This window comes from Xiphias gladius, chromosome 1 (genome assembly GCF_016859285.1).
Source record: "Xiphias gladius isolate SHS-SW01 ecotype Sanya breed wild chromosome 1, ASM1685928v1, whole genome shotgun sequence".
NCBI lineage: Eukaryota > Metazoa > Chordata > Actinopteri > Istiophoriformes > Xiphiidae > Xiphias > Xiphias gladius.
Genome location: NC_053400.1, coordinates 3,998,501 through 4,022,733, shown reverse-complemented (window position 1 = coordinate 4,022,733; position 24,233 = coordinate 3,998,501). Strand labels below are relative to the sequence as shown.

At 38.8% G+C, this 24,233-nt stretch overlaps 1 protein-coding gene across 1 annotated transcript in view; it reads right to left on the bottom strand.

Moving 5' to 3' along the window:
• Positions 1 to 7,907: 7,907 nt before the first annotated feature.
• The window catches only part of LOC120789642 (mucin-2-like), an 18,489-nt gene continuing 2,163 nt past the window's right edge, over positions 7,908 to 24,233 (bottom strand). The window contains exons 2-20 of the mRNA XM_040126485.1: positions 21,067 to 24,225; positions 19,355 to 19,494; positions 18,977 to 19,148; positions 18,516 to 18,763; positions 18,073 to 18,259; positions 17,605 to 17,785; positions 16,999 to 17,177; positions 16,801 to 16,870; positions 16,555 to 16,685; positions 14,453 to 14,487; positions 14,169 to 14,337; positions 13,416 to 13,514; positions 13,267 to 13,301; positions 12,255 to 12,377; positions 10,948 to 11,046; positions 10,029 to 10,157; positions 9,780 to 9,819; positions 8,955 to 9,078; positions 7,908 to 8,310 (exon numbers count right to left, since the gene is read on the bottom strand). Of these exons, the coding sequence (XP_039982419.1) occupies positions 8,085 to 8,310; positions 8,955 to 9,078; positions 9,780 to 9,819; positions 10,029 to 10,157; positions 10,948 to 11,046; positions 12,255 to 12,377; positions 13,267 to 13,301; positions 13,416 to 13,514; positions 14,169 to 14,337; positions 14,453 to 14,487; positions 16,555 to 16,685; positions 16,801 to 16,870; positions 16,999 to 17,177; positions 17,605 to 17,785; positions 18,073 to 18,259; positions 18,516 to 18,763; positions 18,977 to 19,148; positions 19,355 to 19,494; positions 21,067 to 24,225 (5,546 nt within the window). The 3' untranslated portion in view covers positions 7,908 to 8,084. The remainder of the gene's footprint in view (positions 8,311 to 8,954; positions 9,079 to 9,779; positions 9,820 to 10,028; positions 10,158 to 10,947; positions 11,047 to 12,254; positions 12,378 to 13,266; positions 13,302 to 13,415; positions 13,515 to 14,168; positions 14,338 to 14,452; positions 14,488 to 16,554; positions 16,686 to 16,800; positions 16,871 to 16,998; positions 17,178 to 17,604; positions 17,786 to 18,072; positions 18,260 to 18,515; positions 18,764 to 18,976; positions 19,149 to 19,354; positions 19,495 to 21,066; positions 24,226 to 24,233) is intronic.

Sequence of the window (24,233 nt, the reverse complement as noted above, 5' to 3'; positions counted from 1 at the left end):
AACAGGCCAAACATAATAACTGGCCAATTATTACACATTCCAAAATTTGCTAAACTTTCCTTTCTAGCAACTTAGAGCATCTAAGTATCTGAACATTTCTTTATATAAATCTTAAAATGCTAGATAAAGTAAATGTCACAGTGCAGAGTGAAACTTCAGACAGTATTTAGAGTTTTTAAGTTTTGGATTTCAGAGCAGAGCTGTAATTTCAAGTCGTAATCTTCAAATAAATTAAAATAAAACAAAATGGTCACATTTATTGGAATCTCGTACTGCAATGGCCTATTATTTTTTATCACAACAAAGAAATATATACTTTGTTATATCAAAATTTAACTTATGAATGTGAAAATTACTTAATAAGTACTCATTAAAACTTTTTTGATAGACAGACCATAATTCAAGATGTGGTCACAGCCAGTTTCCCATTTCCACCCTTTCTCTCTATTTATCTCTATGTCTTTTCTGCGTAACTCAGAATCCTCCCAGAACCGCATTTTTGCCCAGGCCCCCTTTCCCTACTGTTTCCTTCCCATCCTCACCTTCTCTACTTCCAGCGTCTACCTAATCATCTTGTGGCCTGCTGCCTCATGTCCTTTCTCTTATACCTGTCTCTTCTGCATTGTGGCCTACGTTTTGTGTGTGTGTTTGTGTCTTCCTCAAGCTCGGGTCCTCTACCAGAGGCCTGGGAGTTTAAGGGTTCTGTGCAGTATCTTAGCTGTTCTCAGATCTGGACTCTTCTGGACAGAGACCTCAGATGTTGTACCTGGAATCTGGTGGAGCCACTCTCCCAGTTTGAGGTTCACAGCACCTGATGCTCCTATTACCACTGGGACCTCTTTTGACTTCACTTTACACATCTGTTCTAGTTGTTCCTTCAGCCCCTGGTACTTCTCAAACTTCTCGTACTCCTTCTTTCTGATGTTACTGTCAGCAGGGATTGCCACATCTGTCACAACTGCCTTCTTCTACTCCACCAATATGTCTGGTTGGTTGGCCAGCAGCTCAGCTGTTTTTACACCCTGCTATTATGTGCTGGACTGTCTCAGGGACACCTTTGCCGATGATACTGTTCCTATCCTATCGACGATACTGATGATACTTCTCTTCCTCCTCCTTACCCTCTGACTTCTGCTGCCTAAGGCACTCTCTTCGCAGTTCATTCTGGGCGGACATCTTCCTTCCTATACATGCAGTATTCAGACCCCTTCATTTTTTTCACAATTTGTTATGTTGCAACCTTATGCTACAATAAAAAAAACATTTTTCCCTCATCAATCAACACTCAATACTCCATAATGACAACGTGAAAACAGTTTTTTTTAGAAATGTTTGCTAATTTATTAAAATGTTTCTACACCTTGATTGGAGTCCACCTGTGGTATATTGAACTGATTGAACATGATTTGGAAAGGCACACACCTGTCTATAGAAGGTCTCACAGCTGACAATGCACATCAGAGCAAAAACCCGGTCATGAGGTCAAAGAAACTGCCTGCAGAGCTCAGAGACAGGATTGTATTGTGGCTCAGATATGGGGAAAGCTACAAAAAAAATTCTGCTGCATTGAAGGTTCCCAAAAGTACAGTGACCTCCATAATTCTTAAATGGAAGAAATTTGGAACAACCAGGACTTTTCCTAGAGCTGACTGCCCGGCCAAACTGAACAATCTGTGAAAGCAGTTTGTCTGCTTTCACATCTACAGTATTGCCAGTACAGAAGCATAACTAAACTTAAGGTCAAACTTTAAGGTTCTACTATGTAATGCTGGAAAGGAAAACAGTGGAGGTGTCATTTACAGATATAAATGTAAAGACAGAGAGAGTTTAAAGAATAAATTTTGATCATGCTTTTCATACAGTATATAAAGCTTATAGGCTTATGAATATTAGCTGTGCTTGAATTCAGTCACTTGTTCACTCACTCACTACTCCATATATAAGAATACAGTCAGTAGTTTAAGTGAGTAGTACTTATCTTTAATTTGCATATTCACAGACAGGTATAATGTCGCTCGTCTGTAAATCTACAAAACATCTGTGCATCTTTAAAATGTGAAGGATTGCTTTGTGGGACTGTTAGCAGAAAGTCCATGCAATGGATAATACTTTGGCCTTTTTTACAACTTGTCATAGTAGGAAGGACACAGGCGTTACTGATAACATTAAGGATCACTCTTAATGTTGCCGGAGATGGGGTTCTCCGGGAAATGTCAGAATGCACCAGCAGCAGATATCACAGTAGTTAGTGTTTGCCGCCCGAGCCACAGTTGTAAGTGTTTCTAATTGTAATAAACTAAAATGCCTTTTGAATTTATATGTTATGGGCTTTATGTAGCTTACAGCTTAATTTGGAGAGGATAATGATGCATATTGCTTTACCTCTTGCTTTTGTAATGTTGGGATTAAAGTGAGCAGAATTCAATCAAGATTAAGACATCCAAAAAAACGTTAAAACTCATTCGAGCGAGGACTGGATCTTGTACAGACCAGGAACAGCTAAGTCTGAATTTTATCTATAGAAAATATGCCCTTGGGGGACCGGTATCAGATGTAACACGACTTCCGACTCACGTCCTGATCAGCAGGCTTTCAGATCCATCCCCAACATCCTGACATTATGATGTCATGTTGATCACTGTGTATTTTGATCCACTAACCACTTTCTGTCACTCAAATAATGTGTAGGATTGTGTGCCAGAAGTTTGCATTCTAAATGCTTTCTAATTTACATTCATCTTATGATTTCAGTTTGAGGACAGAATCACTACAGCTCCAGGGCATGTTTTCAGAGTTTTATGTGATTTAAGATCCACTGTTGGTTAGTCAATGGGTTCCAAGATTCTTCTTAAAACCATGTTCAATTCTGTGGTGTACAGAAAAGAAGCCATCGTGACGCCTGCATGAATTGTGTGTGTGTGTGTGTGTGTGTGTGTGTGTGTGTGTGTGTGTGTCTACTGTGGGCTAGAAAGGGGACTTTAGTGTCTAAGGGCCCTTTCCCTAATCTGTGTATGCTTTAAATTTTTATTAGACATCAACATTTACATGTTGATAAATAAAAATTACTTTCAGCTACCAAGCAGGCTGAATAAAATGATTTTTAAGAAAAAATTACCAACATGTTGCACTTGGACATTAAATGTCTATTCAGTGGCTTATTTAGTGCATAAAACATCTCAGTATGCAGTCATCCACACCCATCACTCAGTCAGCTATGAATATTGACCACAATATGGCACATTGTTCAGGTGTAAACATGACGCTGTGTTGCTCTAAGGAGGAGGATCATTAGGCTTGTATCGATGTCAGACACCTGCGTAAATAAGAGTGTGACTCAGCTCCCACAGTCCAGGATATGCATCCTGTGGTGCATCTTCAGTAAAAACTCTACAGTGTTTGTGTGTCTGTAAAATAGGACTTATCTTCTTCTACATGCCATTAATTTAACTGTGTAAGTAAAGAACATGTCATGTTGTTGTGCAATATATTACAAAATAACTCAGTCTGCTATTTAGAAGTTGAATTCTTGCACAAGTATGGAATGACATCTGTTCAGAACGTGTGGTATGTACTGTCAACTGTCCATTTAGATGGACAGTTTTTCATGATGAATTTGACATTAATTTTGTCAAATTGTCCAAGCTATTACGTTTTGATGCACTTTATTGCTTTCAGTTTGAATCCCTTTTTATTCTTCTTTCCAGTGGGCCAGACAGATGTGAATGCACATACAATTTGGAATTTTGACCCTCCAAATAAGCCTCCACTTAAAAAAGAAAAAACGTTATTTTATCTGACAAAAAGTTGAAACTGACAAAAGTAATTTGCATCCACTATTCTCTGTTCCCTACTTAATAGAATAGACACTTTGCTTAGATATTCAATGTAAAATATTATTTTAAATAATACAACAAATGAAAATGGCATGGAAAAAATAAGGTTTAATATGAGCTAATATTTTGTAGCACGTCATTTTATCATTTTTTCTTTTCTGTAGCTCTTAATGCTCTCAAACTTCTCCAGTTCTCTCAGGTTTGATGGGTGCCTCCTCTAAACTGGCATTATGTTTAGCTCCAGAATGCCTTTAATCTTCTAATTTCATTGTGCCCTGCACAGATTCAAAGCACCCTGTGCCAGACACAGCATAACAAGCCCATAACATAATTGAACCTCCTCCATGTTTCACAGTGGAGATGGTGTTTTTTGAAAGCTTCATTTGTTCTTTGTTGAAGACAGAGCTGATGTAACTTACAAAAAAGCTCTAATTTTATTACATGTATCCAAAGGATATTCTCCCAGAACCATTGTGGCTTGTCAACATGCATTTTAGCAAACTCCAGTCAGACTTTTTTATGTTTCTCTTTCAAAAGTGGGGTCTTCCGGGATCGTCTTCCATGGAGGCCACTTTCATTCAGAAACCGATATATGGTGTGACTGGACAGTGTTGTACCTTCATCTTGGAGGTCAGCTTCTGTCGGTTTTGAAGTTTTAATTGGTTCCTTTTACACCATTGAATCAATCCTTCTGTTCCTTCTGGCCATGTCCAGGGAGGTTGGCTACGCTCCCATGGACATCAAACTGCTTGGAGAAGGTCTTGTAGCCTTTACTTCACTATGCTTTGCAAATGGTTGCAGAGTTAATGTCAAATAATGAGGCTTACTTTACATTAGATTAATTTGGCATTTTGTCCAAAGCAACTTGCAATACACGCTTTGCATTATTCAGAAATAGCTTACTAACTAACTGGACAAGTACATGAAAACGTGAGAATCGGGTCCCTTCCTTTGATCCAATCAAGACAACATTAAGCATGCCTGCGGTGAGTTGATTTTTAGACAGCCAAGATCAACAAAGAACAACCCAGCTTAGTAAAGTACTCAGAAATAAGGTCATACAAAAATTTCAATGCTTGGCCAATGTAGCTTGTGATTCATCAGTGTACTTCCTCCATTATATCCAAGTGCTTGAATGTGTTACTCTAACTCAACATTTGTTTTCTGCATGTTTAAGTTCCCCTGTCATTTGGGCGTTTTTTGGCTAAGTTGTTATCTGACTGCTTTTCAGGTAATGTGGGAATTGTTGAGATGTGTAATCATGAAGTCTTTCACAGGACACACTATTATTTCTGCTCTGTAATTGCTTCTACCTTTAAATCAAAGTGGTGTTAAGAAATAAGGCATGATAATTTGATTTCATTGATGTACCTAGTTAGATAAATGTCACATTAAGTAAACATCCCTGTTTACCAAGACTCTAATGATTACCTATTCTCTCCAATGTTTTGTGAGAGATCTGACTTGGAGATATGTGCTCTGTGGTACCGCCTTTCCTAAAGACACTGTGCCACACTGGGAGTGTTTGTTTGTTTTCGCAGCTCTCTGCTTCCTGGTGCCATGTTTGGCTTCTCTGTCATCACAGCTTTGCCATGATCTTTCTGTGAGACGTTTACCTCAAATGTTGGGTCGGTAAATAAACTGAAAAGCAGGATGTGGCCACAGTGATAGGCTTCTCACACATCTGCTTGATTGATGGGCTAAGGCTGAATGTAAAGTGTTACCACAAGTCAAGTTGGAGGCAGATTAACAATTCACTAACAAACACAACGACAGGGATTAGACACACCTGTACAAGTAGGCGTAGGCAATTGAATTAGTAGGCAAATGTGACTTGGAAGAACTTCAAAAGCATTGATGATTTTGGCTTTGGCTAGCCAAGCACCGCATCCTGCCATGTTAATGAGCTTGATGGTATGGATAATGCTAGAGTCCTGCATGGGAAAATCTACATTTGGGATATGACTGTTTGTGCTGGGTGCTTAGGAACCATGAACCATGAGCCAGGAACAAAGGTTGATGATGAGTGTCTTTTGGAGCAATATTTTCTAGCAATAGCAATGCCGATGAGGCTGATGTGGTGGATGGTTAAAGAGTTGACTGAAGGTTGTGGCAAATGAATAAAGAATCAGTGATTACTTCAATGCCTGCGTCGAAACCCTGAATTAAACCTTTTATCAGAAAACTTATTAATTCAAGGTCTCAGTGTTTACTAAGGGCAAACCTGAGGGTGTTGATTTAAATAGGTATTTTGAGGTGGTTTTATTGGGATAATAATAATCCGTGTTTGGTTGGGTTGTAAAGGCAACTGGGAATCTCGTAATGGGGAATGAGCACCATTGCAGAAGGAACAGTTGGTGAGGAAGTGGCTGTTTGATATGTTGCAGTCTATATCATCAAAATTACTCCAGACCATCCTGTCACTCTGGTAAGTACATCATCCTCTTTGTCAACACCCTGGGGAATAGATCCATAAGCGGTTAGTGGAGGGGTTAGGGTTGTGTATGGAAGTGCAAAAGAACACGTTAGTAGGAAATGGAGTAAACTGATGAGAGGAAGCCCAGTGGCTTGCTGCTGCTGAGGGGCTTAAGGTGTTTACATAAGTAGAGGAGGATTCGGAGGCCTAAGAGCCATGTTGGTAGAGGCTGAAGGAAGGGGAAAGGAAAGCATTCTGGAATGGAGGGATGCGAGTTCAGCCTGCAGACACAGGGATAAAAAAAGAGAATATATTAGACATCTAAACAACGGAGGTAGCAAGCACTTGGGTGGATACAACTTGGCCCTCGCCAGCTAGGGCTGAAGACGCCTTGCATGGCTCTGCTGCGGCGGGCAGCACAGTGACATCTTCGGTCTGTGTAGAGGGGGTGTTGGATAGGGAACCTGGAAGCTGGGGAGGATTTGAGTGGCCTGCTGATTGAATTTTAGAAACATAGCCTTTTTACTGTTGGAAAAGTTCTTATCATTTGTGTCATTTCAGTGGAATGGAACAGGAGAGAAAGGGGTTAGACACATCTACTGTATATAGGTAGGTGTAGGCAACTGAATTAGAGTGAGGCATGGTCTTTGTTTCTGAACCTAAGTTATAATAAGTTCATAATAAGTTAATTAATATTAGATTCCCAGTAGTACTGAGAGTACAGAGAGTATGCTTCACAACAGCACAAACTACAGATTTAAAAAAAAGAGAGTTGAATCAACACAATTTGTAAAAATTAAAAATTACATCCTAGAAAAAATGCTGTTGTATTCTTTATTATGATCTCTAATGAGCAAATCTCTCATAATTCAGGCCCGAAATGACTGAATGTGCAGCAGCTTTTCTGTTGTTCAAAATTAAAAGTTATAGGGGAAAATATAATGGCTCAAAGAACCAATAACAATTACATATAACTACTTTCAATAAGAATAAATGTGATCTTCAAAAGTTTTTAGTGCAGTTTAGATCATCAAAAAATTCAACCAATGTTGAAAGCACAAACATAAAAAAACAAACCAAATATATAATTTTGGTCTTATTTCTCAACTCAAAGTCCATTCAGAATTAAAATTAAATATTTCATCTGCTTACTTCACATCGCATGACATTCATTTTACATCGAAAGCAAGTTCATTTTAATCTGCACAGGGAGGAACATCTCTCTGATCTCTGTTGTTTAAAGAACATTTCAACCTGTTTTCTTCCAAGATGCCATTGAATTGTGAAATATGTGCTTTAATGAACCTTCAGCCAGTACAGTAATGATATTAACAGTAAACACATGAGGAACTACATTAAATTGAATTGGTGGAGGCCATCGGGGTGTCACACAGCCTGGAAGTTAGCTCTACCCCAGTAGCTGACATAAGAATCTTTCAGTCATTCATGTATTTTTTTTAAGGTGCGTTAGTGGTGAAGATTTGATTTTTTTTTGGCTATAAATTGGTTTATGTTAAGACGAAAATGGTGAGGATTAGTCGAATTTGGATAGTTACACGCTCACATACACACTCACACACCATGCATGCAGAAAGAAACCAGGACAAAAACAAACATGCTCAGCTTGCAGTTACAGTATGATCTTTATTAATGATATCTTTGTGGGTTTACAATCTTATGAAGCTAAAACTAAATAAAGTAATACATTAAACATAAATGGAGAAATCATGTATGAGGATGAAGTTGACACTGATTCAAGTATGATTGTTCAATTATGGTCCAACAAATACATGCTCATTACAATGCCAATGCATATGCTAGTCCAGTTTTTTTACTTATCTCCTGCGTCGACGTGACTTGATACTGGACGGAGTGGTTGCCATGTCACTTTGGTCAAACGCAGAGCATTTTGTCTTGAGGCACCCACAGGCATCAATGTGGATGTAGGTGTAGGAGACCTCAGTATTGTTAGGGCAGGAGAGCTGGATCTGCCTCTCTGATGTGGCCATCTCCTGGCAGCAGGAGCAGGTGTGCTGCAAGGATCTCATTTTGCTGGAATAGCTGAGAGAAGTGAGAAATGATGGTGTCTTTTTTCAGTCTATAATTACAATTTTAATACATTCTGATGGCACTTCAACAGTTTTTACAAATAGAGATAAGTTTACTACTTATGGTTAGTACTACTGACCCTGTGAAGACAGTTATATAATGTCTTCTGTAATTCTTGAGAAGCTTTGTCAAGTCTGAGAAAATAACCCTAATAAAAACCTATAATAAAAACCTATAATAATGTTATAGTGATGCCATCAGGGTTTATCTCAGTCTTGGGCTTGGAGACTATAAATTTGTAGCACAAAGTCTGTGGTAATAAATGATATAATACTTTTTTGTCATTTAACAGACTGGGAGGCTCTAATAAATAGGCAGTTGCAATATGGGAAGTGTAGGATCCAGCATTTTTTTTTTAACCAATATTATGAACTAAAAGTCAAGATATCTCAGACTCTGCTGCACAGATTTTGACCAATCTTTTTGCTTTATCCATCTCTTACAATTCCCCTAACTTAATGCCCATTTAATGTGATTAAAAAAACTCATTTGTGGGAGAAAATGTTCAAATTTCAAGAAACAGAAAAATTCATTTATAAATATTAAGAATCTTCCATGAAACTGATGATATGGAAAATGGCATAATGGGGACTCACAAGGTGAAGGTACCACATGCTCCACTACAAGATGTGATGTTCACAGTGTCTTTGGAGTAGCAGCCCTTGCTCTCCAGGTACACAGCAGTGGTGGACACACTGCATGTATGAGTATTTGGAACACCTGAGACAGCCAGGAGAAACAAATTGTGAGGGAATAACATCTGTTGACCTGATTTACTCATATGGTTTCATCTTATCATCTTCAGTCTCTTAAAAAAAATGAAGACTATGGTGCAAGCACGACTAAACTTTCTTTGGTTTTGGTTTTCTTGGGTGCAAACCATGATGGAAAAGTTCACTTATGTTTGCATTTTTGTGTTTGTTATTAGAAGTAAAACAAATCTAACTGCAATTTAACCAAGCAGGACGAACCTGTCTGAGCTCTCTGGTCCGAGTTAACTGCTCTTGATCAATACCAATAAACTGGCTGAGAACACATGAACAAATTGCTGAATTTATGAAGAGTCTCAATATACCAATGATACCTTGAATGTAGAGTTTTTCTCAACTAGTTAACCATAAGATATTTGGTAGTAATTTCTATTAGGCCCATGAATCTAACGTACCACAGATACCTTCATAATGTATTCTAATAGCTGCTACAAACCTTAATAATGCATTATTGTGTCTTATATGTGCAGTCGTAAGGAACCGTGATTGAAAGGCTTGATGAGGCCAGGCATCAGAACTAAGTCGAATGGATTTTGCATGAAAGGTGGACATCATAAGACTTTGTGTAAGCAGAGTGAAAGAACAGTGTGGCCATGCCATTAGAGCATAAATAATATGCAGGTATGAAAAACTCTTGGAAGCAATACGTACAGACACGACAGCATCCGTCTGGAGCTATGGCCTCTGTTCCCTGTAGGAGATACACATATTCACATCAGAAATCCGTTTTCCCATGTTTCATTCTGTAGAAATTCACATCACCACCATGATGAACATCATGTCATCAGTGAATGTGTGTGTTTTATATTCCAACCGGAAGGACTGAATTCTTCCTTTATTTAAGGAGCTACAGCGATGATGGTTTGTGTGTGCATGTGTCGGTGCATGTGTGCAGTCTACCGGTATGCATTCATCAGGGTTGAAGGGCTGACAGATGATCTTGGCCTCGACAGTGATGAACTGATTAGCTGTCTTCACACACTCAAACTTCTCACAGGGGTTCCCAGCGGGGGACCAAACGGTGCCAGGCTGAAGAATAACATAACAAAATTATAGAGCTCAGTCTCCCAGGCAGAGCTGCATCAGTGTCCCTATCATCTCCATATCAACAGACGTGGACGGTTCCTGTTCTAGCTTTTATAGCCTCTGACTCTGAGTCATTTTGCCACCCTGTTGTCATGTCAACAGGCGATAATGTGGATCACATTACCGCCTGTTGATTTGTGCTGATTCTAGTGATATGGCAATTTACACTTGAAAAAAGTAAAAGGGACATACCAGAAGTTCTGTATGTTTTAGTCAATTTTATACACATCCCAAAAAGTTTATTTCTAAGCATTTTCCAAAACATACCATAGTTGAGATTTTTTATCTCAACTATGAGTTTTTTGTCTCCATTTCAGGCAGTCTTGGGTTGATAATCATTTAACTACAGAATTAAAATCAACTTGCAGACTTCCATTCTAATGATGTAATACTGTTTGATTTAATTCTCTCAATTATCCGCCTGGTGGATGTACACCAAGAATGACTCTTTTTTTTAGTTTTCAACTGCACATCCAGTGGATTATTTTATTTTGACCTGCCATCATATGCATGACATGTGTTGTGTTATGCTGAAATAACAGAAAAATATGTCCACCTGTATAAATTAATGCAGTGTGATCTGGTAGCATCATTATTGTATTTACAGACAGTAGAGATGCTGAAGACCTTAGTGATCTTAAAGATGTATAAAATCTAATTTCCTTCTCTTTTCATTCTATCTACAAACACACACATACATTACATGCACACACAGACACACACATATACTAACCTTTAACATGTGTGTGGAGTTTTTCGACAGCATGACAATGCAGCTTGTTTGGACACACTTTCCACAGCACTGGCCAGGGATGCTCTGGTACTCATAACCCTGAAGCGAGACAAAAACACAAACTCAGCATATAAAGAAAATACACAAATGTAAAACCAACAAAAGATCAGGTCTTGATGAGAATATGTAACGGTAAGGTTTACATCAGTATTCTGTTGGGTTTACAGTATGGCTTTATCAAACAGGTAATTATAAACGGAAGGGGCATATTCACTCATTCATTTACTTATATTACCTATAGTTATTTCCAGTGACAGTAGAGAGGCAAAACTAAAGTTGAGACACATACAGAACACAAAATGTCTCGGACAGTCTTAAACTAATACTTTGTGTGGTCAAAAGACAAATTTGTATCCAAGCACAAGTGCTCAAAACACTAATTAGACCTGTGAAAATGTATAAATGACCTAATACTGAAGCAGTACAAACCAGAGCCCAGATTTAAACATTATACAGGTCAAGATTTAAGGGTCTGAAGGGAGTCTTTTGATATGGAACATGTTCAGTTTGAATCTGCTCTCACTGTTCCTACAGACAATTTGTCAGAGGCCCAGCTCTGGAGAATGTGAGGAGGTGCTTATCAAAAGGCTTCAGCAGGACTCTCTCGTATCTGACAGTTAAATTCACAGTTAAATGATATCTAACGCACGAAAAATCTGCAGTATGTAGTAGCTTGATGTTATCTACAAGGTGGCATCTAACAGGAAAATATTTGACTTTAAGTCGTATCTGTGGCATTTTGGTCTGCTCTCAGTTTTGGTTTGCATATGACTGAGAAAAAAAAACTGAGAGGAAATCTTTGAATAGTGATTAAAGAGGTAGTTATACTGCTCATCCAAATCCACTGACACAGCTGCTCTATCGACACATTGATGACTCTCTGTCCTTGCGTTCTCAAAATTTCCACTCACAAATCTGTTGGTGTACACTCTCATGTCTGGATTTGTAAAATGACTTGCATTGGTGTTATCCATGTATTTCGCTATTATTTGCTAAAACTAACGAGGGAAAACTTTGAAAAGAACAGCCAATAGAGGCAGAATGGAAAAAAAGTACTGCAAATCTGCTGAGGTCCGTTTTTATGGGCATTAATGGCAACTAGAAAAATGACATTGACACCAATGTTTTCCCCTTAAAGTTGAAAAAAATCAATGACTGGGAGAATACGTTTTCAATCAATATCTTCATCAATAAAGTCATAAAGAATGTATGTAAGAATTGAGGAAGGGAAAAGAGATTAGTCTTACCAGAGGGCAGTGTGTGTCACATGGTACAGGCAGACATTTTATTTCGTACTGATGTCTGCCGGCCTCTGTCGTGTTAGTGCAAGTGCACTTTTCACATGGGTTCATGGGCACCATGTCTCCAACCTTGATGGACAGTGTAAGAATATCAGCACAGATAGATACAAATGCTTGTAAATGGGGTAGATTACCAACACATCCCAATATAGTGCAGTCCAGTACAACACCAGTGTAAACTATAACTTCAATCATGAACATATAGTTAAATCTGCCAGTGTCAGTCAAAAACTGAACATTATTATTTTTGTAAAAAGGAAAGTTTGTGGCTGAGTTGCTGCATTGGATTGCAACAGATATTACAGGTGTACCTATTTAAGTGACCACTGAGTGTATGGTCCTAATAAATTTGTGTAGGGATGGAAAAAGGACTTAAAAACATGACTCAGTTTCACATGGAATTTTTATGGCTTTTGAATTCGACTTTCCATTTGTGAAAGGGAGCCTGTGTTATTCTGTCAGAAATTCATGGTTGTGACTCATTTGCTGTTTGATATAGCGTTACCATGTCATGTCATGTAAATAGCAGTCAGACTTAATAGGCATGGACTAATGGATATGAAGTATAGAAATTCTTGAATATATTGTGAGGTTGAGACAAATGTGGATAACACTTTTTATGTCTTATTCGTATTTAGACTTCCTGCAAATTATGGCAGCATAGTAAATTTACATGGTCATAACGGAGTGGTCATGAATTATGGCCAAATTCTCTTCCTGTACAAAGGCTATTATTCACAGATTTTGGTAACATATAAAAGCATGGCCAAGCAGCATAACTGTTCACCATTGTCACCAGTTATAATGTCTAGAAATGTAATGTCAATACAATATACACACAACTTTCAAATCTTTCTGATGACGTATGTTTTTGGTTGTAGAAAAATGACACAATATCACAGTCTGTGTTAAAATTTGCTCTCCTGTATTCTTTTGTGTTGTAGATGTGAGATCTCACCTTATATCCAGTGTTGTTGAAAACACACGTGTTCACTATGAAACGAAAATTCAACAAATGTATTTTAAATGTGCTGCAACAACCACAGTGGCAAAAATTAAACCTGGCTAAGCAGTTTCAATAACATGCACACGCATGAGCACACTCACCGCAGGTGTATGTGTGACAACAGACTCCCGTCTCGGTGCTTAGAGTAGAACCAGGCGGACAGGACGGCACAATATGAGAGCACCCCTTCACATCACACTCTGTTTAAGGACATAGATGGATGAATTGAGGAACGTTCATACCAGCAAATAACAACTGAGGAGCTCTTTCACTGCGAAACAAAGGAACAAAGTCCTTTTTAAAAGACTAGAAAGAGACTTGTTGTGGTCATTTTTCGTTTGTGGCCTCTGTGTGGTTCATTACAATTATGGTATGCACAATGTCCCATTTTTACTAAGGCCTCCTCCAAACAACCTGCTGTATGTAATCTAATTGAAAACATCAGTTGTCCTCTTACTATCACATCAAATGTTTGAACTGTGTTTTTGGTTTTAACTACTCCCATACATAGTTCCACCAAACAGTTAGCAGCTAAGAGTTAAATGGTGGAAACTTCATTTTCAACACCTGCGTCAGAGGTCCTGTTACACTGCCTGGCACTAGAGGTTAATGGACACCTGCCAGCTTTTCAGAGAATTTTCGGAGGCTAAGACACAAAGTGCTGTTCAGAATGTTTCACTCAGTGCATTATGGGACAGACTCAAGACGAATACAAAGACACAAAAAAATGGATAGATTATACACTGTTGTAAATACAATATGTAAATACACTCTATTTATAAATACAGAGTGTATTGAGCAGGAAAGCTGTGATCTCAGTATTAGCTGTTGCTACCTTCTTGGTGCACTCTTACCGCACTTCTCCTTTTGACAGCATCCAACAGTGTCATTGACCTTGACCTGACCTTCATGGTCACAGCTGAGGGGTGACTGTGTTGGACAGGATATGTTATGGCAGGTGACCTGCAGTGTGTCCTCCTCACATATACACTCCTCACACCCTTCTATCCATGATGCATTGGCCTGAGGAAACAATGTTTATTGTAGAATTATGGCAGAGGGCATGGCATTATTTTAAATTACAGGCCCGTCAAAAGACTGTGTCAGAAGGGACTGGCATTGTAGACAAATGATTTACCTTGGTCCATTTTCCGTTTGCCAACCGACAGATTTCTATTAAGAGAGAGATAAAAAGCATAAACTCATTTCCATTCATTAGAGCTCTGGTGAGTCTGTCTCAAAGAGTTCAGGCCAATAGGTAAATGCTGAATGTATCCTCTCTGAAGTCAAGTTTAAAAACAACTTTTATGATTTTTTTAAAAGAGTTCCTGTCTACTTTTTTCACACTTCATATTCTATGCATTTAATTGTTAAAAACATGTATTAAACAGAGGTTAAATGAACAGTGATGATTTGCAGAACAGTACATGAACACCGGCACTGTCATGACTCCTGCCCCAGTCCTGTTCATTTTGGCCAATGTGCCCCTGTCTCCTGCCAGCTTTCCATTCAGCCACTAGATGTCCCTAAACTTTCCCTCCTGTCTGTCAACTGACTCCCCACATGTTCCTGCTTTGTTCCTGTTCAACCCCAGTCTTTCCTGCCTGCATGCCTGTTTTTTCTTCAATTAAAGTACCTTCAGTGCACCTAAGCGCCTTTGTGTGTGTCTGCATTTGGGTCCAGAAATCACTGAGCTGGGACAGGCACATGATTTATATAATTTTGTGATGTTATAGTACATTATTTGCACAATTTGATTAGAATTTTCTGTGATGATTTTGTTAGTGTAGGTTTTGAAGAAAAGCTATCATAAACATCTTTCCATTACAACAACAGTAGTAGTGATAGTCTCAAAAATGACCATATAACGGAGTTGACGCACTAACAAGTACAGTATTAACAAGAACTGAACTTTATTAAGTAAGGTTGCTGGTCTATACTGTTGTTCAGTTTGCATTGTATTAAACTTTTTTCTCTTTTTAACTCTCCACTCTCTATAACTAGTTATAGAGAGTGTTAGTCAGTTACACATCCCATTTTTAGTCAGTTAGTCAGTTAGTTAGTCAGTTATAGGGAGTGTGAGATTAGAACTCAAAGCATAGTAGTAAATACAACACCAGATATATTTTATTTTAGGGGTTTTTCTTTTTTCATTGGATCTTTCTGTAATAAAATTCTGTAGTTCTGAGACTCTGAGTACTTAAATTACCTTCTTAGAATTTCTGATTAAACCAAAGCAGCAAATGAAGCTACAACATTATCCTGCTAAATAAACTCAGACTAGGTTCCCGTTGTCTTCTGCCTACCGCTTATGCAGTAAAACTTGAATAGTACTGAACTGGACTCATTGAAGCATTTGGATTTTTCTGGATTGTAGCTTCTTTTCTCTGAGCATTTCAGAGCCTTTTGATGGCTAACAACAGTCCACTGCTGGCTGCCTCAGTGTTGATGATAAAGATATGAGCGAATAAACGGGACTGAACCCTACATAGTTAGCTGGGAAGGGAGACAGACGTGAGGGAGGTGAAGGCAACACCGAACCACAGTGGGCCTTGAAGCCTGCTCGACTGGGCTGATCACTGTAAGTGCTACCTATCGCTGTCCCTCCTGTACTCTCTCATTCCCTCTCCCTCTCTCTCATGCTTAATTTCTTTCACATAGCCGAGTGTAGCAGCACATAGGGAAAAGTCCAGGTTCTCATGGTCACTCTGCTATTGACTGGTAGTCTGGCTCTCTTCAAAGCTAAACATGTTTTGTTCACATAAATACACTAATAGAGACTAAAACAGGTGAAGCAGAAATCTGTATATATGCGTGCAGGCAACTAAACAATGAAAATGTTGATGATCTGTAAAACACTGAATTAAATAATTACATTTTTGAATGTTTCTTGAATGGTTTCTAGAATATTCATAGATTCCCATGTCAGCTAAACTATTGCAAAGATATTGTTAAAGTTGGGGATAGATGGTCTACATAGTAAAAAGAGCCAACATTAATTGCTGGTTTAAGATAAGGTGCAAACCTGGGTTTATGGCATCAGAGAATGTGTTACACACCCATTCATTACCCAGACCTCTAAACCCTTAGTTTCCTCTTTGCAACAGGATATTAAGTATATCTATAAAGTTGTGATTTTGATGATAGAATAACAAATGGGATTTTGACTTCGTTATTAAAGGTAATCAAAAAGTGCAAGGCATAGCTGTTGGCATAGAGTAGTGCTATATCTAATCTTACCACATGTGGACACACATTCATTGGAGCTGGACGAGAGGAGGATGGTGTCATTTGGGCAGTAGCAACCCTCCAGCTTTTCTTTTGTCATGGCGCTGAACTGACTGCCAGTATAGATGAATTTCTCGTTGTACCTGCAGAAACAACAGCATACAGTGAAGGCCACATCTTGTTCTATGTGATTCAAAGCATAATTTAATGAAAACTGACTGTGATGAGCAACAACAATGTGTTGGTGAAATGCTGTACCAGGAGTCACAGGTAGGCACCACCTGAGGGCCACAGGCATGATAGACTTTGGGAGTTGGACATTGGTATTCTATGAAGAGATGGAAAGAGAATAAACATCATGTTTTTTTAGTATAGGTCATTGCTGTGATGTTGTGGGTGAGTTGTGAATTCATGACTGTGTAATAGTGCTTGACGTAAACATTACATATTGCATACCACAGACTCCATTTGTGGCATTCCTCCAGGGAATACATACTCCAGCCTCAGCACAAGCATCAGCATAGCTTTTTAAGCTATGGCAGCCAGTGTTAGCGTTGTGCTTGTGGCACACATCCGACTCACAGACATTAAAATATCGACTGTTGTCAATAAGGTTGTGGCAAGCCTCAAACACACTGGGGAAGATGGGATTTACAGTCAGTATGAACACTGGACAAAAACTGAATACATCATTACACATTATAAAGTTGACACAAGTGAATAAACCAGTGATGTTTATTCACTTTTTTTTTTGCTGCCTATTTTAACGTCTAGCATTGCACAACAGAAAAAGATGTTAATGTTAAGTTTGAACTCTCATTTAATTTCTATTTGCTCACATGCTTTATGTAAGGCTTTTAGTTGGACATTTATAATTCCATCCATGGAGATGTCCCTAAGTACTTCCGTAATAAAATTAAATATAAAAAACATGTTAATTTAAGAATTTGTAAATACTTAACTCACAGCTGAGAATGAATATTTAAAACTAAACCAATGTCTGAACCTGATGTTACAGATGACTGGTGCCATTTCTGAAGTGATTTCCCATTTTCCTCCTACCTGCTTTTGATGATCTCACAGATGGTTGAATCACAGGTATTGTTCGTTTTTGGTGGTAGGGGAGGTGTATTATGACACAGACTGTTGTTAAGATGCCAGAACGGTGCCATGTTAGAGCATGAAGGATCAATTTTGCCACTGGGTAACCTACAGTCTTCTGTCCGGTTGTTGTCACATGTGCCTAGAAAAATCCTCATCATTAGTAAAACCATGACACAACTCAGGTTAGTCCTGCAATGCTGTTTTCCTGCTGAATCACTAGAATCCTTTAGAAGCCATTTTACGGTTACATTTTTTTCAAGAATTAATCATACTGAATGCAATTTGTCAGATAGGTACAATGGATTCTATCTGTTTAAGGTATCATATGCACAAAATATTCAACTACTATAAATACACGTCATTTATCAACTGATGTCTAAACTCCACATACAGTAAGCTTCTATAAATTTCTGCTGCAGGACTCACCACACTGTCCCTCTGTGTTGCCGTGAAATATACTATAGGGCAGGTAGATACTGAATAAGAGCCCTGAGTAGGTGACCCTGGCATGAATTTTAGGGATGACGAGAATTGCATCAATATCAGTGTTGGTTAAACGGAAGTCATCATTCTGGTATGCAGGACTTTTTATTGGTTTGTCATTCACAAAAACCTAAAACAAAAAAACATTATGAAATCAATGTCAGAAATATGCATTTACAGATTTCTTTGCACAGTTCAATAGATCTACTCTCTGGTATGAAAGACCTTCTTTGGACAGTTTTACAAATTAGATTAAGGTCAGGTATGCACATAAATCCAAACCTGTGGTTGCCTTTGCACTGAAGGCAAAAAAGAGGAGTTGCTGCTGGGATAATTGATAGCGTCTGAATCAAAATTATAGAATGTTAACGGTGCCATTTATTTACCTGGTTTTTGAGAATGCCTTTAATTTTGTTCTGCGTAATAAAGATCTTGTAGCTTTTGTAGAAGACAGTGATGGACTTAGGACAGGACAATCCATCAGCTGCACCACAGTAGTAGTTATCGATGATAATGCTGAAGTTTTGTTTGGGTAAGATCTCTTTCACCAGCCAGTAGGAACAGTTGCCTTTAAAACTATAGAAGGTTCCATCGAAGGTGACATAATTGGGGTCTCCCCAACCATAGCAGATACCTTCATACAATATAGATTTTAAATTTTTTTAAAAAACATTTCAAGTCATCTGATTTCATCCAGTACACAACAGCCATTGTTAAAAATAGATAATATAGGTAAAATTAAATAAAAGTAAAATTAAAAAACAAAACATTGCTACAGTTAAAATGCTTTCATATGTTTAACTTAAGAATTGTGCAACATAGCAACATTTTAGAAGGTCAAACTTACACTGGCATTCATAGTGGGAGCAGCATTCATCACTATCCTTCACTTCAATGGGAGGGAAGTTATTTACACATACTTTGGGTTTCAGAGTTGGACATTTTTTGTTGCTATAGGTCACCATGCCAGTATGACATGTTCCTACACGACAGTTACTTGCATTCCAGCTTTCACCGTCCTATTACGGGAATCATAGATTAGAATCAAAGAAAAAAGAGATGGTTGGTATTCTCATAGAATGACATATTAATTAGTCATGTTAAATGCATAGCTTTTGATGATAAAAGCTAGCATAAATGCTAGCATTTTAAGGATTGGAGTATTGTTTAACAATTGCGTATAGAAACACTGTTAAATATGTAAAGAAAGGAAATAAAGACTGACCTTTCTTGGAGGCGTTATATCAACACAATCTTTCTTAGACATAGAACAGGGGTGGTGTTTGGGCACTACATTACAGTTCTCATTACAGTACCCTGTGTAACAGTAGCCATCGTGATCCGTCACATTGTAGACTATGGAATCTGCAAATGAGGCATAGGAAGGTTATTGATAATGGTCTGTCACATCACATATTTGATAGCACATACTGTTTATATTTTGTAGATACTATATGTATACTCTTGCCTATTATTTCAACATATCCATTAGTATTGCTGTGTTATTTTACAAAAGGAGCAGCTTTACAGTCTCTCTACAAGGCCATTATGAAGATGCTGATGCTCAGGAAACTCCGCTTGTAAATGACCAGCTGTGATGAAATGTAACAGGAACATAACTGAACTGCTGCTTTGAGTACATGAGCAGATTCTTTTGCTGGGCAAAGTTATGTAACACCCCCTGCAGGAGTATATATTGCTCCACAAGAGAGAAGGTTTGCAGATAGAGTGGTTTTGAGACAGGAGCTGATGTGACAAATATGTCTTTTTAATAAACTGTTTAAAATGTACTATCCCGTTAGCAGAAAGGGTAGCTAATGTGCTGACATGACAGATTGCTGTATGATTTGATAGGGTTATATGAGCTGATTCTGCTAAAAAAAATACTGCACAGTATGGGAATGGTGAACCCAAAGGCATGGCCAGTGGTGGCCTGTTGAATAACTGCCAACTAAGAGGTTGATTACAGAACCATTCCTGCTCTGCTGCTGTACAACTGGTGATGTTTGTTTTTTTTAATCAGCACACAGAGAGAAAGAGATTGAAACATGAAAATGAAATGAATCTTTCTTTAGTAATTCTGTAATGTAAATAATGTAATCTCCTTGAGACTCTATTATCTGCTTTAACAACCAGAGATTAACCTGTGACATTTGTCTCATATAGATGGGTTGTTTTTTTTTCCGCCGATGCTGAATAAATGCAGACACTTAAGTCCCTCCTGTCAATATAATTGCAGGTATGTTTATATAATCAAATGTCTTTTGATTTAGGAAAACTACAAATTATGTCTATTTGGGTTTTATTTTCATAGCTCTTGCCATTTATTCTATAACACTGTACTCATCAAAATAATGGCTGAGATCTAAGAACAGGACAGCACTAACATTGGTCCAACCAGGCAAGAAACACAAAAAATCAGAGGATGACGCAAGTTGTAAAGAAATAAATAGTTTAAGTCCATATGACTTATTTGTATGCAGAACCACCTGAAATGTCCTTAATAATCCCTCATTACACAGGAAAACTGTGAGTGCATTAATCTAGAGTTTTTAAAGGTATCTGTTTATTGAAGGATAGTTTGGACCATACAATGTGTAAAATATCTAACTTAGCTGGCCAGCTTTTTCATCCCATTTTTCTTTGTACATGCACAGTGCCAACGCGAAAATTTTGTCTTCTGAATTCGGATATTATTTTGCTCTTTACTTTCAACGAGCGTTGTGTGTTACTGTTACTTAAGACCCAAAGACTGTTACACATATTTTAATTATGCCTCAAATACCTTGGTTCCATTTTAGTATTATTTGTTTCATGAGTAAGGGAAAATAAGAGCAAATTTCAAAAATATGGAATTTACATTCACAAGAGCTCTGCCATGAATGTTAATCAACTGCAAAGTAAAAAAAGCATGTATCTTTTTTAATTGCAACTTACTTGGGAGGAACTCTGTTCCATTATGAAAGCAATGGCAATTATGATTCGCAGTACGTGGTTGAGAAGTTCCTCCAGTCATTACATTAATTGTGGTAAATATATTGGTAGTAGAAGTAGCTGTAGTTGGTTGAGTTTTAGTAGCTGTTTCAGGTGTGACAGAAGGTGTTGTGGTTGTAGTAGAAGTTGTTGGTGGCCAAGTACTAGTTGCTGTTTCAGTTGTAGTAACAGGTGAAGTGAATGAAGTAGTTGAAGTTCTTTTAATTGTGGTAGTTGAAGGTGTTGAAAGTGTTTGACACCAGCAACATTTAAATTTAATTTCATAGTCAAAACATTCTTGCTGAAGCCCTTGTTGTTTGTTTTCGCATATGAGACCCACATCTTTGTTACAAGTCACAACTTGTCCCACCTCTGACATGGAAAGGCCTGGGTAAAGAACAGCTCTACACTTGACTTCCTCCGGAGTTAAGCAAGCATGATGAACAGCAGATTTTATTTGCGTGATGGATTCATGTTCCCCTCCATTAGGGCCTGGGGTGGGCTTGCCTAGATTGATCCATTCTGACCAATAACAAGTGCAAGGTGGACTTGTAGATGGCTGAGACATAGTTGTTGTTACAGTTGTGGTAGGTGGGGTAGTGGTTGTAGTAGTACTTGTAAGTGGCTGAGATGTAGTTGTTGTTTCAGGTGTGGTAGGAGGTGCAGTATTTGTAGTAGTAGTTGAGGGTGGCTGAGTTGTAGTTGTTGTTTCAGGTGTGGTAGAAGGTGTAGTGGTTGAACTAGTAGTTGTAGGTGGCTGAGTTGTTGTTTCAGCTGTGGTAGAAACTGTAGTGGTTGTAGTAGTAGTTGTGGGTGGCAGAGTTGTAGTTGTTGTTTCAGGTGTGGTAGGAGCGGCAGTATTTGTAGTAGTAGTTGAGGGTGGCTGAGTTGTAGTTGTTGTTTCAGGTGTGGTAGAAGGTGTAGTGGTTGAACTAGTAGTTGTAGGTGGCTGAGTTGATGTTTCAGCTGTGGTAGAAACTGTAGTGGTTGTTGTAGTAGTAGTTGTGGGTGGCAGAGTTGTAGTTGTTGTTTCAGGTGTGGTAGAAGATGCAGCATTTGTAGAGATAGGTGTAGGCGACTGCGATGTAGTTGTTGTTTCCGTTGTGGTAGGAGGTTTGGTGGTCACTGTAGTAGTTGTGGGCTGCAGAGTTGTAGTAGTTTTCTCAGTTACGGTTGAAGGTGTAGCGGTTGAACTAGTAGTTGTAGGTGGCTGAGTTGTTGTTTCAGCTGTGGTAGAAATTGTAGTGGTTGTAGTAGTAGTAGTTGTAGGTGGCTGAGTTGTACTTGTAGTAGTAGGTGTTTTAGTTGTGGTAGTTGAAGGTGTTGAAAGTGTTTGACACGTACAACATTTAAATTTAATTTCATAGTCAAAACATTCTTGCTGAAGCCCTTGTTGTTTGTTTTCGCATTTGAGACCCACATCTTTGTTACAAGTCACAACTTGTCCCACCTCTGACATGGAAAGGCCTGGGTAAAGAACAGCTCTACACTTGACTTCCTCCGGAGTTAAGCAAGCATGATGAACAGCAGATTTTATTTGCGTGATGGATTCATGTTCCCCTCCATTAGGGCCTGGGGTGGGCTTGCCTAGATTGATCCATTCTGACCAATAACAAGTGCAAGGTGGACTTGTAGATGGCTGAGACATAGTTGTTGTTACAGTTGTGGTAGGTGGGGTAGTGGTTGTAGTAGTACTTGTAAGTGGCTGAGATGTAGTTGTTGTTTCAGGTGTGGTAGGAGGTGCAGTATTTGTAGTAGTAGTTGAGGGTGGCTGAGTTGTAGTTGTTGTTTCAGGTGTGGTAGAAGGTGTAGTGGTTGAACTAGTAGTTGTAGGTGGCTGAGTTGTTGTTTCAGCTGTGGTGGAAATTGTAGTGGTTGTAGTAGTAGTTGTGGGTGGCAGAGTTGTAGTTGTTGTTTCAGGTGTGGTAGGTGGGGTAGTGGTTGTAGTAGTACTTGTAAGTGGCTGAGATGTAGTTGTTGTTTCAGGTGTGGTAGAAGATGCAGCATTGGTAGTGATAGGTGTAGGCGGCTGAGACGTAGTTGTTGTTTCCGTTGTGGTAGGAGGTTTTGTGGTCACTGTAGTAGTTGTGGGTGGCAGAGTTGTAGTTGTTGTCTCAGGTGTGGTAGAAGGTGTAGTGGTTGAACTAGTAGGTGTAGGTGGCTGAGTTGTTGTTTCAGCTGTGGTAGAAACTGTAGTGGTTGCAGTAGTAGTTGTGGGTGGCAGAGTCTTAGTTGTTGTTACAGTTGTGGTAGGTGGGGTAGTGGTTGTAGTAGTACTTGTAAGTGGCTGAGATGTAGTTGTTGTTTCAGGTGTGGTAGAAGATGCAGCATTTGTAGTGATAGGTGTAGGCGGCTGAGATGTAGTTGTTGTTTCCGTTGTGGTAGCAGGTTTTGTAGTCACTGTAGTAGTTGTGGGTGGCTGAGATGTAGTTGTTGTTTCAGGTGTGGTAGAAGATGCAGCATTTGTAGCGATAGGTGTAGGCGGCTGAGATGTAGTTGTTGTTTCCGTTGTGGTAGGAGGTTTTGTTGTCAATGTAGTAGTTGTAGTAGTTGAGGGTGGCTGAGTTGTAGTTGTTGTTTCAGGTGTGGTAGAAGGTGTAGTGGTTGAACTAGTAGTTGTAGGTGGCTGAGTTGTTGTTTCAGCTGTGGTAGAAATTGTAGTGGTTGTAGTAGTAGTTGTGGGTGGCAGAGTTGTAGTTGTTGTTTCAGGTGTGGTAGAAGATGCAGCATTTGTAGAGATAGGTGTAGGCGGCTGAGACGTAGTTGTTGTTTCCGTTGTGGTAGGAGGTTTTGTGGTCACTGTAGTAGTTGTGGGTGGCAGAGTTGTAGTTGTTGTCTCAGGTGTGGTAGAAGGTGTAGTGGTTGAACTATTAGGTGTAGGTGGCTGAGTTGTTGTTTCAGCTGTGGTAGAAACTGTAGTGGTTGCAGTAGTAGTTGTGGGTGGCAGAGTTGTAGTTGTTGTTACAGTTGTGGTAGGTGGGGTAGTGGTTGTAGTAGTACTTGTAAGTGGCTGAGATGTAGTTGTTGTTTCAGGTGTGGTAGAAGATGCAGCATTTGTAGTGATAGGTGTAGGCGGCTGAGATGTAGTTGTTGTTTCCGTTGTGGTAGGAGGTTTTGTGGTCACTGTAGTA